The following is a 15976-nucleotide window of genomic DNA, read 5'->3' on the forward strand; positions in this document are numbered from 1 at the left end:
GTTAAAAGGAAAAACCTAATTAAAATCACAATACCATTATACACCCACTAATTTGGCAAAAATTTAAAAGCCTGACAACACATCCTGGGGAAAACAGTTCGACATGATCTAGTAAAGTTGAATGTAACATACTCTGTGATTCCATAACTCTACACATAGACGTATATCCTCCAAAAAAAAAGCATACTCTGGAATACAGGTACAAAATATCCATAGCAGCACTCTTTGTAATACACTCAAATTGGAAACAACCCAAATGTCCATCAAGAGTAAAATGGAAAAAATTGTAGTATATTCATACAATGAAATAAACTATAGTTACATAACAATAATATGGATATACCTTATAATGTTTAGCAAAACAAAAACTCTTAAAAGAATATATATAATTTGATTTATATAAATTTCAAAAACAGGAACTCAATATAGCCATTAGGGGTGTGTGAGTACATGTGTGTGTGCGCACGTGCATGTGGTCAAACTACAACAGAAAGCAAAGAAATGAAGAGCAGGAGGCAGGAGGGGACAGGAACGGGATGAACAGACACAGGGAACCCAGGGTGGAAAGGGAAAGCATGCTGTCACATTGTGGGGATTGCAATCAATGTCACAAAACAATATGTGTATGAATTTTTGAAGGAGTAATTAACTTGAGCTGTACACTTCCACCCAAAACACAAAAAAGAAGAAGAAAAAAAAGAAATGAAGAGTAGGCTGGTATTGAGGAGAGAAAGAGGAGGCTATGATGGGGAGGAGCATGTGAGAAACCCTTGAGGTGCTGACAAGGCTCTATTTCTTGACTTGAGTGGTAACATTAGTGTTCACTTTGTTTAAAAATATGTCTACATATACAAACATATATGTCAGTATATATGTAGGTTTCATGTACTTTATATTCCTTTATAAAAGGAAAATATACAAATGGCTAGTAAATATGAAAAAACATTCAACCTGACTGGTAATTAGGAAAAAGAAAATTAAAACAACAGTGATCCCCTATCATGACCTGCCTCAAATGTAAGAGATTGATAACATTCATTTCTGGTAAGGTTGCAAAGAAATAGGTATTCTCATATGCTGTTAGGAGGAAAGTAAATTAGTAAAGCCTTTTTGAATAACAATGTAGTAATATCTATCAAAATGTAAAAACCATATATCCTGTGAATTATCAATTTCAATTTAAAACTTCTGTCCTAATGAAATACTACCACATGTACTCAAGATGTATGTACAAGGATGTTTACCATTCCTATAAAATTAAAAAAAAACCAAACCAGGTACCATCAAGTCAATTCTGATTTATAACGACCCTGTAGAACAGAGCAGAACTGCCCCACAGTTTCCAAAAAACAGCTAGTGGATTTGAACTGCCGACTTTTTGGTTAGCAGCCAAGCTCTCTACCACTGTGCCACCTATAGCATTGTTTCTAATGGTGAAATAAATGAATAAATGTCAATAAAGGAGTACTTATGAAAAGTATAATTTAAAAAATAAATCTTTATGAACTGACATGCAAAGATCTCCAAGACATACTAAGTGAACAAAAACAAGTCACAGAACAACATATACATAGCATAATACTGCTTTTACAATATAAATATGTACATATGTTTCTATGTACTTTGGACATGTTACTAGAAGAGACCAGTCCCTGGAGGAGGACATCACGCTCGGTAAAGTAAGAGGCTTGGTGAAAAAGAGGAAGACCCTCAGTGAGATGGACTGACACAGTGGCTGCCAACAACAGGCTCAAACAAAGCAACGATTGTGAGGATGGCACAGGACTGGGCAGTGTTTTATTCTGTTGTATATAAGGTTGCAATGAGTCAGAACCAGCTTGACAGCACCTAGCAACAACAACCTGTTTATGCAGACAGAGGAAAAACACAGTACAAATTTATACTCTAAATTGAATTTAGTTTTAGCAGTGATAACCTCTGAGTGGTGGGGGGGGGGGAGGAGAAGAGGACACTTCCACATCTTACTCTCTGTACATATTATATGAATCTTGTGTAAGAATGTATCAATGTACTACTTGTGTATTTTCAACAAGCAGCAGTAGCTTAACAACTGTATTATTTGTCCCATTCTAATAAGAACAACCTTATACATTTGGAAAAAACTTGCTTTTGAAGCAAATTCTTTTGTTCCTGGAGAGCCCTGAGACAGCCTATAGCTGTGGCTATCGATGCTGTCAGGCATCAACTGATGAGCACTGTGTTGGATACTAAGTGACTTGGTCTCTCTCCAGGCTCGCCCCTTAAAGATATTTGCATACATTCTCATACCCTGGCTTACTGCAAATAGCAATAGTGGCTCCCCAAAGCACTTTGCTAAAGTAAATAAACTCTGATGCTACCCATCAAATCAGAACCATAGCAATATGTGGATGTGGCTGTCAAGATGCATGTTTAGATCCAAATTAGTAATCACACCGGGGTGAGAGACTTTTGGAATAAGTAGTTTGCACTCGGACTCATAAGTAAGAATCCAGATCCAACTAAATCACATGATGGAGCTTCCTCCTCTCTCTCCTTCTCTCCCTTCTCTCCACCGTAGCCCTTCCAAACCAAACTGTCTGTTTCCTATAAAGGTGACAGCAAGGGCAAACCTGATCACGAGATATTTGGAATCAGTACTGAATCTAAAGAAAAAATACTTTCAGTGTATTTATGAAGGAAAATCCAACTCCGTGCATACATTTTGGTGTTCAATTTATTTTTGATTGGAATCATATCCATATGAAGGGAAATCGTCCAAGTATTCTTTACTCTTTCCAAAGCTTGGCCCTCACCCTTGCTGTGTCAGAGGAAGGCAAAACTAAGCCAGTACCACTGGAGACATGCCTGCTTCCATATGCACACTGACAGGAGAGGAGCTGCCTAGGAAATGCCTTTTGATGGATGAACAGAGGATTATCTACACACACGTTAAATACAAATGAAAACACATCAGCACACACAAGTCGTCAGTCTGGTCCTCCTGCATCCACTGGCATGCATCTTTCCAAAGTACCTCCTACTCAATGGTGTCAGCACTAGGTCTCGTTATGCCTTTTATCAGCAAATACCTTTTTATTCCAGAATGGAAAACAAACTGTGAATTAAATACATCCAATATTGATGCTTTATTTCTATAAGTCACCAATAAGAGAATGAATTTAATGTTAATACATTTATTTTCATGTGATTCTTAATAAAACACTTTCGAAACATTCTGTACATTTCAAGCCACTCAGAACTGCATTACATTTCTATAAACGTGATTCGTTGGGATGAGGTGCCAAGATGTCTCTGTACAAAGATGTACAATATGTACAGTCACTGTTTAAGTGCAAGCTGTGCAAAGCAGAGTCTAGAACACTAAAATTCATGCCAAGACTTAGAAAAACATTTCAACACATAAGACTAAAGCTTGAAACTGCGTTGTGTTCCCCCCGCCCCCGCCCCCAGCCAATGATTACTTTATAAACAAATATATGTATATGTCATATAGAAAGAGTAGTTTGACTCCTCAGCTCAGCCAGCACCATGCAGCTGACTGGATACATTACAGGGCTGCTCTCCTGGGCCTCTCTCTTCAGGGCACCACTCGGCCACATGCAACTGTCGTCACATCACTGAGCTGTTGCCGCTGCTGCCTTTGGCTGAACTACAGCAACACCAGGAGGCTTAAATTTGGGAAGATAAAGGCCAAACGTGTTTTCAATGCCAGCAAAAGTGGCTGTGGCGAGTCTGTATCCACCGATGTGATCAGGATTGGCAGGAGGAAGGTCTGCAATGCGAGACTTAGGTATCGGTTCTGAGCCAGAGGGTTTGCTGTTGATTGGAAAAAGCAAATGGTTAGTGAGCTCAAGACTGATGAGAGTGGTTTACAACTGACCATTTTCAATCTGATCCATGTACCAAAAAGAAGAGGGTTTGTTTCAATCATGCCCATGTCATATATGCTGTATTAGTCAGTCATGATTTATATAGTTGCTTTGAAAGCAATACAGTCACATAATGGATACAGAAGAAAAATGGCCTCAGTTTCAATGCTTACAAACATTTAAACAGATTCATAGAAAAAATACACTCAAATATTAATACTCTGTAGGAAGTTGGATTATGGATGGTATTCTTTATATTTTTTGTATTTTCAAAAGTTTCTGTACTGAGCACATATTAAATCGATCTTAAAAAAAGGTTACATTTTTTCTTTTAATGCTTTATTTTGACATAATTTTAAACTTTTTAAATAGCAGACTCATAGATTTTTACTACAATCATTTAAAGAGAAATAGATTTAATTCTTCCATTTACAGAATGCAAAAGCACCGAAAAGCCTGAACCTCAACAGTTCTCATTGGAATTGTAAGGCTGCTGTTCTTTCTTTGGATAGGTTTCTCCACTTCAGGGTTCAACAGCTAATTCCCTACTTGGCCTCTGAGCAGATTTATGAAGTGAAGACTCAGATATGGGACTTGGTCCTCTACTGAAAACTGTTAATTGCTTACTCTTGGTACAACATTTCCCACCCCGCAAATTCAGCAAGTAATTCCTCTACTGCCCAGCACTTGCTTCAAGCCATTAGGCTGTGCCCAAGAAGTCCCAGTTTTGGCCTGGGCCTTCCCAGTGACTATGTGCATGGGCACACCCTCTCTTTGAACTCATTGTTTTGTTTTTCCAATAAATTATATCTAAGAACATCTTTTAAAAAAAAACCAAACTCATTGCCATCAAGTCAATTCCAACTCATAGCAACCCTATATAGCACAGAGTAGAACTTCACCATAGGGTTTCCAAGGACCAGCTGGTGGATTCGAACTGCTGACCTTTTGGTTAGCAGCCATAGCTCTTAACCATCTGCCATCAGGGCTTCAAGAACATCTATACCTGCCTAATAATTTGAAAAATGAAATATCAGAGGTGAGAAAGGGCAAACGAAAATTCACAAAAATATTACTAATACAAATTTACATTACTACTGGTGAGAAGGCCATAAAGGAAAGGCCCTTTAAAATCCACACAATAAGGACCTAAATCCATATAGCTCAGTATTTGCTTTCATTAAAAGCAGACATTTTAATTTGCTGCCACCTTATACTTCCCCCAATACTATGTATGATGTCACCCTGTCAAGACACCACTTCCTCAAAATTGAAGCCTCTCAAGAACACCATTTGTTTCAAATGCATTGGTCCTAAAGGATTCTCCATCCTATTAGTAATCCAAGAATTCCAAAAACATAGTAAACCGAACAAAGATTTGTGTTGGTTTTGGTGCTGTCTTTATGTAAGATCTGCGCAGCTGCACTTACAGGCCTCCAAAATCAATGTAAAACCACCGCTGGAGAAGTTCATAGGTGACCAAGGTCACACCAAACTGGGGAGAGGATCGAAACACTCGAGCTGAAAAAGACAGATGGGGATAGTGGGTAGAATTAAGACCAGGATGACTGTGACATCAACAACCATTGAGTTACAGAGGAGCAGGTCATGAAAGCCAGTCAGCCAGCCAGCCGTGCATATGGATCCAGCCTCTACCTGCTGTTCCCTTCCAAAATGCTGACAGCCCTTCTTCCCGGAGTATCTTCCTAAAACAGTCAATAACACCACTGTAGGTCGTCTGGCCAGCACGGGCAGCCACTTGCAGTCTTGTCTTGATGACATCAGCAGGGGTCACCAGAGAAGCAGCAGGCACACCTTTCAGGAGAAAACTACATTTAATTTATCCGAAGTACCTTATCAAGGATAGACATACTGCTAACATCCAACAACACCAAAAAAAAATCAAACCAAAGCCATTGCCACTGGGTCCATTCTGACCCATAGCGACCCTATTGCACCTCTGACCACTTGACGTGATCCCGAAGTTCCTTAAATTGATGCCTGGGCTCTAACAGAAAGGAGGACATAGAAGCCTATTAGCTGTTTCAGTAGTCAGTACAAAATCTGTTCTTCTTTCTGAATTAAGAAAATGTCTCTACACTGCATGATCTAAAGAACTGTGAAAGAAAAAAAATGAAGTGATATTACTAGGACAGTTCCCAAATGTCCCCCTTTATCAATTATTTTACCTCCTTTTGATTTTTCCCTTAAATATAAATATTTTCACGTATAATAAGAAACAAGAGGATAATGTCAATTTAAGGAGCTGCTAAACGTATCTAATACCAAACTCTACTGTTTTTTATCAATTCTTGTCAACCTCAATAAGCTCTGGTGGTGCAGTGGCTAAGTGCTCAGCTGATAACCAAAAGGTCAGCAGTTTGAACACACTAGCTGCTCCACAGGAGAAAGATGTGGCAATCTGCTTCTGTAAACCCTATAGCCTTGCAAACCCTGTGAGGTAGTTCTACCCTGTCCTATGAGTTGGAATTGACTCATGGCAACAGATCTGGTTTTTTGTTTGTTTGTTTGTTTGTTTGTTTGTCAATCTCATTGTGCGAGATAAATACTAACACTCAGAACCACTCACCTGTTTGAGGGCTAACTTGTGAGTTGACTATGACTCCTTTCAGACATGCTACATGACAGAAGTCATTACAACTGGGGTGAGGAAAGGCCAGGCAACCAGTTAAGGAACAATAGGTGAGCTGATCATGGAAAGGCCTTATCATCTATCCCCTGTGCCTGAGCTCCCTGGGGCCATGTTGAGATTGGTCAGCAGCAGGACACAGAAAATAGATTTCACAACCACACCTTTTACTTATAAAACAAAACAGGGAACAAAGGAGCAACAGAGCCTTCCCTAGGGGGGAGAAATTCAATTTGGCCTATCACTGTATTATCACCAGGCAGATGAAGCTGGGGGACTGGTGGGAGGCACGGCTAGAAAACGAAGCAAATACCTCCCCGCAGCTCGTCCCTGCACCCCATTCAGAGGAAACTACGTAAATTGCCTGCCTTTAGAGGCAGGATTCTGAATGTTCTCATTCAGTACCTGCCAGCAAAGCTTTACTGGTAAAAATTAGAAAAACTCATCTCTCATTCTGAAAACTGACATCAAACGTCTGTGGGCAAGATGCTAGTGCTGACAGTTTCATGGTAATGTTTATTTGGTTCAGTCAGCCACTGGCAAAAGACCTGTCTATGACGGTTCTCTGGCTGCTTCCAGCTGCTGATCGGAAAGCATAGGGAAAAGCCTGAAAGGAAATGCTGCCTCTTTAAACTGGGAGACTTTGACGGGCACCAGAGAGGGGCTGGGCAAGCACTCACTCAGTACCAAGGACTGAGGAGATAACGTTTGCCCAGGGCGGTGCAAATGTTTGAAGTGCTTGGCAGTTAGCTGAAAGGTTAGAGGTCAAGTCTACCCGGAGGTACCTCAAAAGAAAGCCCTGGAGATCTACTTCCAAAAAATCTGCCACTGAAAACCCTATGGAGCACAGCTCTACTCTGACACACTTGGGGTCGCTATGGGTTGGAATAGGCTCAACAGCAATTAGAGACGCAGAGGATGCAGGATAAGTGATCAAAGCCTCCTAGGATAGTTTCTTAATCATCACAAGTCATTCCTTGTCCCCTCAGGTTCACTGTCCACGCAAGAAAGACAACACGGTCCTCCCCAACACCACCACAACCACACATGTAGTTTACATACCGCCACACACCACACTTCAGGAAGTACTCAGGCTGGCCTGCTGGGTTTAGCCAGGGCCACCAGAGGAGAGAGAGCTCAGCAAGTTACAGCCATATGGTGAACAGAAGCCTAGCTGGTCGGAGCTGTGGGGGCATCTAGGGACCAGCCTTCAAGCATCGTTCTCGTCCTTCACATTTCATCCCTGACTGGCAGTAAGGGAAAGCAAACACATGCTCCTTCCTTCCTCTGTCACTTCTGAGGGCTGGTCTGGCCAAGGTCAACTGGTTCTCCTATTCTATTCCAGATTAGCTCCTTCATGACTCAGGACTAAGGCCATCTCCATAGGATCAAAGGAAGCATCTTAGTACCCCCTGCATTTGTTAGGTTCTTCTTTCAAGGAATGTTTTTGGTTAGGAATCTTTTCTGTGCATAATTTGGTATCTTAGTCTAGATGTAAGTTTTCATTTATTCCATTGGCATTTACTTGAGCACCTATTGTTGCTATGTCCCTGGGTGGTGCAAACAGTTTGTGCTCGACTACTAACTGAAAGGCTGGTGGTTTGAGCCTACCCAGTGGCATCATGGAAGACAGCCCTATGGAGTTCAGTTCTACTCTGTAACACAGGGGGTTGCCATGAGCTGGAATCGACTCCATGGCAGCAGGTTTAGTTTGGGTTATTATTGCTATACTGGCCAGGGTAGGGAAGGCAAGGATAAACCTAATGAGCTTCCAGCCTAATACAGAGGATACACCTTATGCAAACACCTTTACACAAAGCATTAGGGTCAGAAGAGATGCAAATCGAGTTCAGGGTGGTTTGATGAGGGGCGGGCTGTTACTTTGGCCTAATTGAGCGCATGGTAGGAGGAACGCATGGTAGGGGGAACAGGAACAGCTCTGAGAAGAAAGCTCAGTTTTGAGCTGAATCATGTAGATTCCAATAGACAGAGATAGAGAGGGAGGTACGCTAGACCTCTGCTTCAGCATGAGGTACAAAAAAGCGACTGATGTGATGAAGACCTCTTCCACCTTAACGCTTGGTTTGGCTTCACCCAAGGTTTCAGGGGCACAGGAGGCTAAGAAACAAGTTAATGCTGAAAGCCCAATTTGGATAGGCAGATCTAATTTGGCTCGAAGTTGCTAAGCTGCATTAAGCTGTTTATCCACATTATGCAAATGTAATTAACTCTCATCAGAATTACAGCACATCCCACAAAGGAGAAAAAGTGATCATATTTAAACTAAGTCAGATACAAACAATAATCCTTCCAGAAATAAAGAGGAAAAGTACATGGAGATTCTATGCTTTTTAAGGAGAATGGGGTAGGGTTCTTTTTGTTTAAAAAAAAAAAATGTAGTTACCTGCCATAGCTCCAGCTGCAAGGAGATTTAAACCTCCCACGTGTCCATTTTCATCAGCCAAAAGTAGTTTGCAATGAGCATAAACAGGAAAATAGATTGCAGAGAAGGGAATGTCTCGGAGGAAACACGCTTTGGCACCCTGTCACACAATGAGGAAATAGTGCAAAACAGTTGTGTAAACAGAATAAATGCCCAAGTGGGATCCAGGGGCTCTGGGTGACAAGCCAGGCATCCCTCAAACAGTATAGAGACTGCTGTGGAACGGAAATGGGGGCTTAGCGGGGAGTAGGAAAATATGTGCGGCCCAAGGTTTGAGAGAGGATGGTCGATCCTGGAGTCCTAAAGTTAATAATTAGGTAATGCTATTAATCTTACAACTAACCCTTTTCTGGAAATTCCATTATAGATTTGACTTTTAAGGTAAATAAAAACTCACTTCTCAAACCTAGTAGGTTGTTTGTGCTGTTTGGCTTTAGTGGTGGCCTCGAATACCATTGAAATCCCAAGATTAATAGCTTGATTCCCAAACAACTAGTAAAGTCAGCCAGAAAAGACTAATGAATGACCAATTCAACCCGTGTCAAGTTAGAGTCCTCCCAGTGCCAGGGAAGAAGCTACAGGCAGTTGTGGTGGAGAGAGAGGGTGACTATTTTGAGAAGGGAAAACCACAAACCTTCTCTCCTCATTCCCTGTGTCCTAAATAGGACAGGGTAGGAAAAAAACAGACAAAATATTTCAGCAGAAGGTTCCCATGGAGGAGAAAACCACCAGGGACAGCTGTCTCAGTGACTGAGGTCTCACAAACACTCTCCTCAGCTTTGTCAGTAACCCAAGCTAGTCCACTGCCCAGGGCTCTGCTGAGCAGAACAGGCCACCTTTGGCACTTGCTTCCCTTAACAGCTCTATTTTTAAAAGGCAAACTCGTATATAAAAAAAAAAAAAAAAAATCCAGGGACTCTCTAACAGATGATAGAGAGAGAAACAATATTATTAAATTCAGCTCTCAAAGGAAATTCCAAAAAGGATAGAAGTTGAGGGAGGGGGTCAAAACCATGTATAAAACTCTCTGGAGTGAGACATCATCAGTTTGCTGGTTTCCAAAGAGCCCTATAGCCAGGAGATTCCAATCTACAGAATTTCTAATTTGTAGCTATAGAAGCAAATTTACATATTACTGCTGTGATACATCTGTAGAGAAATCGGATGCTTTGGAAACACAGTTGCCTATAGTGGCTGCATTTAGGTATTCCCCCCCTTATACCAAGCAAAGGAATGGAAAGAAACACTCTTCCTTGTTTAAGAAAAATAATACCTTCTGCTCCATTACATCTGATCTGTAATGATGGGAGTAAGCGTACCTGCAGGGAAGGAATCTGTTGACTGGCATTTTGCTAAAATACAGTACAGTCTTTTTTTTTTTTTTTTAATGGAATTCATTATTGACAAATCCCACCACTTAACTTCTTAAAGACCTAAATCCTACCAAACTCTACTACTGTTTCACTGTGGTCAAATTATTAAGACAAAGAAAAGCTCCCACTGGGAAGATAACAAGAGAGATAACTCAAACTCAAAATAAACATAAGACTATTTTGAAGTCCCAAACCAGCCCAAATAGAACACCAAAGAAACCTCATGAACTCCCATCAAATGAAAAAGGCAGCGAGCCTGAGGCCAGCATGGCTGTAGGGTTGGCCTCCCTGCCGGCCCTTCGTGACAGTCAAAAAACAAAAAGAAAGAGTTTTTGTGCCTTGGTTTTTCCTTTTTGTTTGATTTTCTACTCCAGGAAATACCCTGCTAGACAAGACTGCTTTTCAATTCAGGAGTTAGGCTCTGGTTTCTGCATCCTTTCACATTTACATCGAGAGGTGACAAGCTCTCTACCGAGAAAGCCCATGGAATCTACCCACCTTATACAGACCAAAAAGGCCCAGGTCTCGGAGCACATTCACAGCACTGACTCTGGGTCCTGTGGTGATCTCTCCAGCCACCTGCAGGCGAATCTTCACTATCTCCAGTGGGTTAGTAAAGATGACCTGGGAGCCTCCAGCCTGCAGACAAGGGAGGAGAGACAGAGGCACTACTCCACATCGGAGCCAACTAACAGCTTCAACAAGAAAAATGTAGTAAAGCCTCCACATTTTACCACCTAAACACCTCCCTCTTTACAGGGAATGACAGTTGGATGCTCTGGTGGACACTCTCACAGGCCAATCTGCGTCTGGGTTTGTTTGTATTTGAAATGTCAAGAGTTTTTCTGAGACTAGTCTTTTGAGGACCACCCCAACCACATCAAAATAGCTAAACTAATAAACTCATTTGGAAAACAAAAGCGAAGCCAGATGTTGCAGCGGGGAGCTCCCCCAACGAAAAGGAGAGACATGGTGCAAGAATAGTATAAAGCTGAAACCTAAAATTCCTACCTACAAGTGTTTCTCCTTAGCTCAGCCACTTGCTTCCCCCTTGTTGGGCTGGAGGTTTGGTCCCACAGAGGTACCTGAAGTCAGAGGGGTAAAGTCTCTGGCTCAAATCCTAAAACATATTATCCTGAGCAGAGCACTGAGACAGGTACATAGCTACGCCCATAAAAAAGGAGAGAACTTAGAAAGGCAAATTCCAGTATCATTTCAAGACAAAACCAGATAAAGCTTGGAAACAGAGCCTCTAGTTACCACGAATACAACACCCTCCAATCAAAGCCACAGTCCACACTCTCCAGTGGTGAGTGACAGATCTGAGTGTAGATAACGAGAACATATTTGCATCTGAAATTTGTTAACTAGTAGAGAGAGAAAAAAAACACAGTATTCAACAAAACTGCTACTCTTTTTTTGTTTGTTTCGGTAAGAAAAAATATGCGTATGTATGTGTGTATGTGTGACTATTAAAAATATACACATATATATATTCATTCATTTGTAAAGTGGAAAGTTCCCACTGGCACATCTTCATCTCAAACTGTAGCTGTTTACATTATATAACCATAACCACATTCACATAAAGAATTTTTAGAAAAAATAAAGATCACTATTTGACTAGAACTTTAAATATTTATAACTCTTAAAAGGAAACTTAGATGGCAAATGTGTACTGCCCTTTTTTAAGCTCTGAGGTTGAGTACTACCTCATACATAAAATCTGAAATTAGTTCATATATTAATATTAGTTCATATGTACATAAACACATTATATAATAACTGCATATCACATGCATATCACATATGTGAAAGGTATGCCTCTTTGGAACACTGGAAATCCAAACGTAGAGAAAGACCATCAAGAATACCCAGAAAGCCGTGTGCAGCATTCCACGGCACTTGAATACTCTGCTTCACCCACATTCACTCTTCTAAAACCAACAACCCTCCCAGATCCCCTTCCAAAAGGATGGCGACAACACCCATCTCAGCCCATTCTCCCAACAGTCCTAGCGCTATAAGTCCCCCCAACTACTCCTGTTCCAATCCTGACCCCAACTCCTATCAACATCCAGGGTCGCCAACACTGACACTAGATTCCTTTCCTCTTCATGAGAAGCCTACTGTCCCAGGTTCCCCAGGGCCGCAATCCCTTTTTGTCCACAGAGCAGGGACATAGAGAGTTTGCTGTCTCCCTCTTAGTTGCCTGCAACTCCCCAACTTGATACAAACCAGACCACTGGTACACAGGTCCCCGAACAACGTACTGAACCAATTTTACAGGTTGATTTGCTTTCATTTCTCTCTCTCTTAATCTGCTGCACTGCAGGCAGGAGGAAGCATTTCAATGTTTCAATCTAAGCAAACAATACTTTCAAAAGGATTGTCAGGTGACAAATTATGTTAAAATGATAATCCAAGTAATTGCTCCTGTAGCTTGTATTAAAGACCAAAACCAATTGATAAAGTTTAAGACTTCCCTGAAATCTCTTGTTTAAATAATGGTTGCAAAGGCCATCTTTGGGAAAAATGCGCTTTATGTTCTAAAGCAGATTAAAAAAAGAACAAAACCACAAATTTTTATTATAATTTTGAAAACTTGCCACCACCAGACGACATCAGTCCCTGGGTCCAACTCATTAAATGTGCACATTATGTTTAAACAAATACGAAGTTCTTTCATGTTGTTAATCCTGAGTGAACTGTGACATCCTGCAGAGCAGGCAGCACTCCAACCTGCCTGCCCCCCACCCCCCACCCCACAGCCCCTTCTCCCTCCTACTCCCATGGACCCTTTGGAAATAATTGCCATTTTATTGAGATTTGTACTCTTCTAACAATTCTTCAGGTTTCTTTCTGAGTATACAAGCAATAGGCTTTCTACTAAAATTCAATACTGAAATGGTACAATTAAGGAAACGACTATATTTTAAAACATACATACGTTAATTGCTCCCCATAATATTAAGTCCCAACAAAGCACTGGACATAACCACAGAACTAGATACATACTCATGACTTTTAAATACATACTGTAGCTTGTGTGTGTGTGTGATCTGCCAAGTGGGGCAAACAACGACACTGTAGCCAGTCACATCTATGAGTGTGTTTCATGCCTACGTGCTCCACTATATTTGAAGGAGGAAAACCTCTAGCAATTACACAGTTTGTAGATGCTTTAAAAATCAGTATACGTATTTTAAAATCTTATAACAGACCTAGGAATATGTAAGCAAATGTTATCCAGAACACTGGATAATTTTAGAAAAATAAAGTCTGCTATTTGTCTAGGACTTTAGATGTTCATAACACTTAAAGAGAAACATACATGCCAAAGGTGTACTGCCCTTTTTTAAACTCTGAAGTTATTATCTCATCTATATTAAACTGGAGACAGGGAAAGGAAATAAAATCTGAAATTAGTTCAGTTATTCTGTTAAGAAATCTAGTGACGACAGAATGAGAATTATCATACCCTTTAACTGAATATTCCCCTCTGAGAAATCAATAGAGGACAATAACATATTTCCTTTATTCCAAGACTATCGAATAGGAGTTCCTGGGTGGCACAAATGGTTAAGCACTAGACTACTAACTGAAGGTTGGCAGTTCAAACCCACCCACAGGCATCTCAGAAGCAAGGCCTGTCAGTCTGCTTCCAAAAGGTCACAGCCTTAAAAACCCTGCGGAACACAGCTCTACTCTGCATACATGGGGTCATCACGAGTCAGAACTTACTTGATGTCAACTAATAGCAACAACAAGACTATTGACTATGTTGTTGTCGTTAGTTGCCTTTGTGGCTAGTCCAACTCATGGTGATTCCATGAGTGCAGAGTAGAACTGCTCCATAAGGTTTTCAAGGCTGTGACCTTTTAGAAGGAGATCACCAGGCCTATGTTCCAAGGCATTTCTTTGTGGGCAGAAAAAAAATCACTTACAGTAAATAATCATTTAATATATGGAATTTCAAAAGTGGTAAATTATAAAGTTAAAGTGTGGTAACTTTTCAATGAAAAAATAGTACCTACCATATTTTTACTCAAATAACATGTGTCTTCTGCATTGGTTTGCTGGCCACATCCTCCCCCAGCAAGGTATTTTTTAAGTGTGCTATGCTAACTTTTTTTTTTACAGCAACACATGGAAAAGAATTGGCATGGCAGTGCTTGTGAGGGTGCCTCATGGAGGGAGGGCATGGCCAGTAAACCAATGCAGAAGGCATGTGTTATTTGCGTAAAAATATGGTATATTTGTACTAGTATGTTAATGTTTTCTATTTCTAATAGCAATAAAATTAAACAGAAAAAATTCAAGTGCCCAGTAGGAAATGGTTAAATAGAAACCATAATATGTCCTTAATCAAACAATATAATTAGGTAATAAAATCATGCCAAGTGACATAAACAGAACAGAAAATGTTAGGTACACATTGATCATAAATCCATCAAAATATACCTAAATTTATCAAAATCAGGATGGTTTAAAGATGAAAACATTGGCTGCCTCATGGAAAGAGGAATTGAGTAGCTGGGAGAAAGAAGTTTCATAGCATACCCTACTGTACCTTTTAAATTCTGTATCATATGAATGTATTAACTGCCCGCCCAAAAAAGAGACAACTGGTCTTAGAAACAATGGCTTCTTTATAGACTAGGTTCTCTCTTTCACATATTCTTTACCATGGTAAATTTGGTAATTTATATATGTCAAATGCATTTAAAAAAAAAAAAAAAAAAACCTAGTTCACACCAAATCTGTGGATCCAAAATTAAAAAAACAAAAAATTTATCTACCTTATGTATACATGAACATCAAGAAAACCTAACCAAATATAGCTACCGATCTGAAATAACAGTTACCAAAACATACACAATTTTAAATTAAGCCACAATGATACACTGCTACAGTCTTAAAAGGTCACTGTCTAATTTGACATCTTGCTGCTTCTTGTACTGATGCTTACATTAGATAACATACCATTCACCATGGAATTTTTCACCAAAATTAGCTTTTCACCCTCTAATTACTGTATTTCCCTCATCAAACTTGCTGCTTATTAAAGAGAGGCAAGCACTAATATTAAAACAGGCTTAGATACTTTTATTTTTCAGCATTAAGTTGATATTTCTTTGTTCTAGAAGTGAATTACAAAAGGGAACAAATTTCATTTTGAATGAGGGCTACCCCTATATGACAAAAATGGAAAAACTTCCATTTAACCTGTGTCACTTAAAATTTTTTTTTTAATGGGAAACAAACTAAAGCCGACAGCAAAAGTTAAGAAAAAAAGGAGGTAATACTGAGATGTCACCACACCTCCGGGGAGCCTGAGGCTGAGGGGCTGCACACAGGATTAGGCCTGTCCGACCTCCTGCCCTCACAATCCCACCCCAGGGGCAGAGTCCACAAAGAAGCTGGAGACCAAGCTCAGCTTGTGCCAAGTGCCCTGTTTACTTCCTTCTTTGATCTGCTGTCTCCTTTAGTTTGGAACTATTTCCCTCCAACCACTGTATGTCCAATCTGAGCAACTCATTATAACATCTTCCCTTATAGAGACAGATGAAAATCTAACTTCAATTTGTTGAAGGCCACACGGCTCCTTGAATAGATGGACAAAATATGTGCATTT

The 15976-nt window shown here is 40.2% G+C and overlaps 1 protein-coding gene across 5 annotated transcripts in view; it reads right to left on the reverse strand.

Annotated features, from left to right (window-relative positions):
- Positions 1–396: 396 nt before the first annotated feature.
- Positions 397–15976, reverse strand: part of SLC25A12 (solute carrier family 25 member 12) — a 96625-nt gene continuing 81045 nt past the window's right edge. For 3 of the 5 annotated variants that reach the window (XM_049887432.1, XM_049887433.1, XM_049887431.1), the window contains 5 exons: positions 10837–10977; positions 8927–9065; positions 5529–5687; positions 5303–5393; positions 398–3819 (listed from right to left, as the gene is read on the reverse strand). In XM_049887432.1, the coding sequence (XP_049743389.1) occupies positions 3618–3819; positions 5303–5393; positions 5529–5687; positions 8927–9065; positions 10837–10977 (732 nt within the window). In that variant the 3' untranslated portion in view covers positions 398–3617. Of the gene's footprint in view, positions 3820–5302; positions 5394–5528; positions 5688–8926; positions 9066–10836; positions 10978–15976 lie in introns of all 5 variants that reach the window. The other 2 variants (XM_049887434.1, XM_049887435.1) reach the window with 1 other exon arrangement.

Source organism: Elephas maximus, chromosome 6 (assembly GCF_024166365.1).
Source record: "Elephas maximus indicus isolate mEleMax1 chromosome 6, mEleMax1 primary haplotype, whole genome shotgun sequence".
Classification (NCBI taxonomy): Eukaryota; Metazoa; Chordata; class Mammalia; order Proboscidea; family Elephantidae; genus Elephas; species Elephas maximus.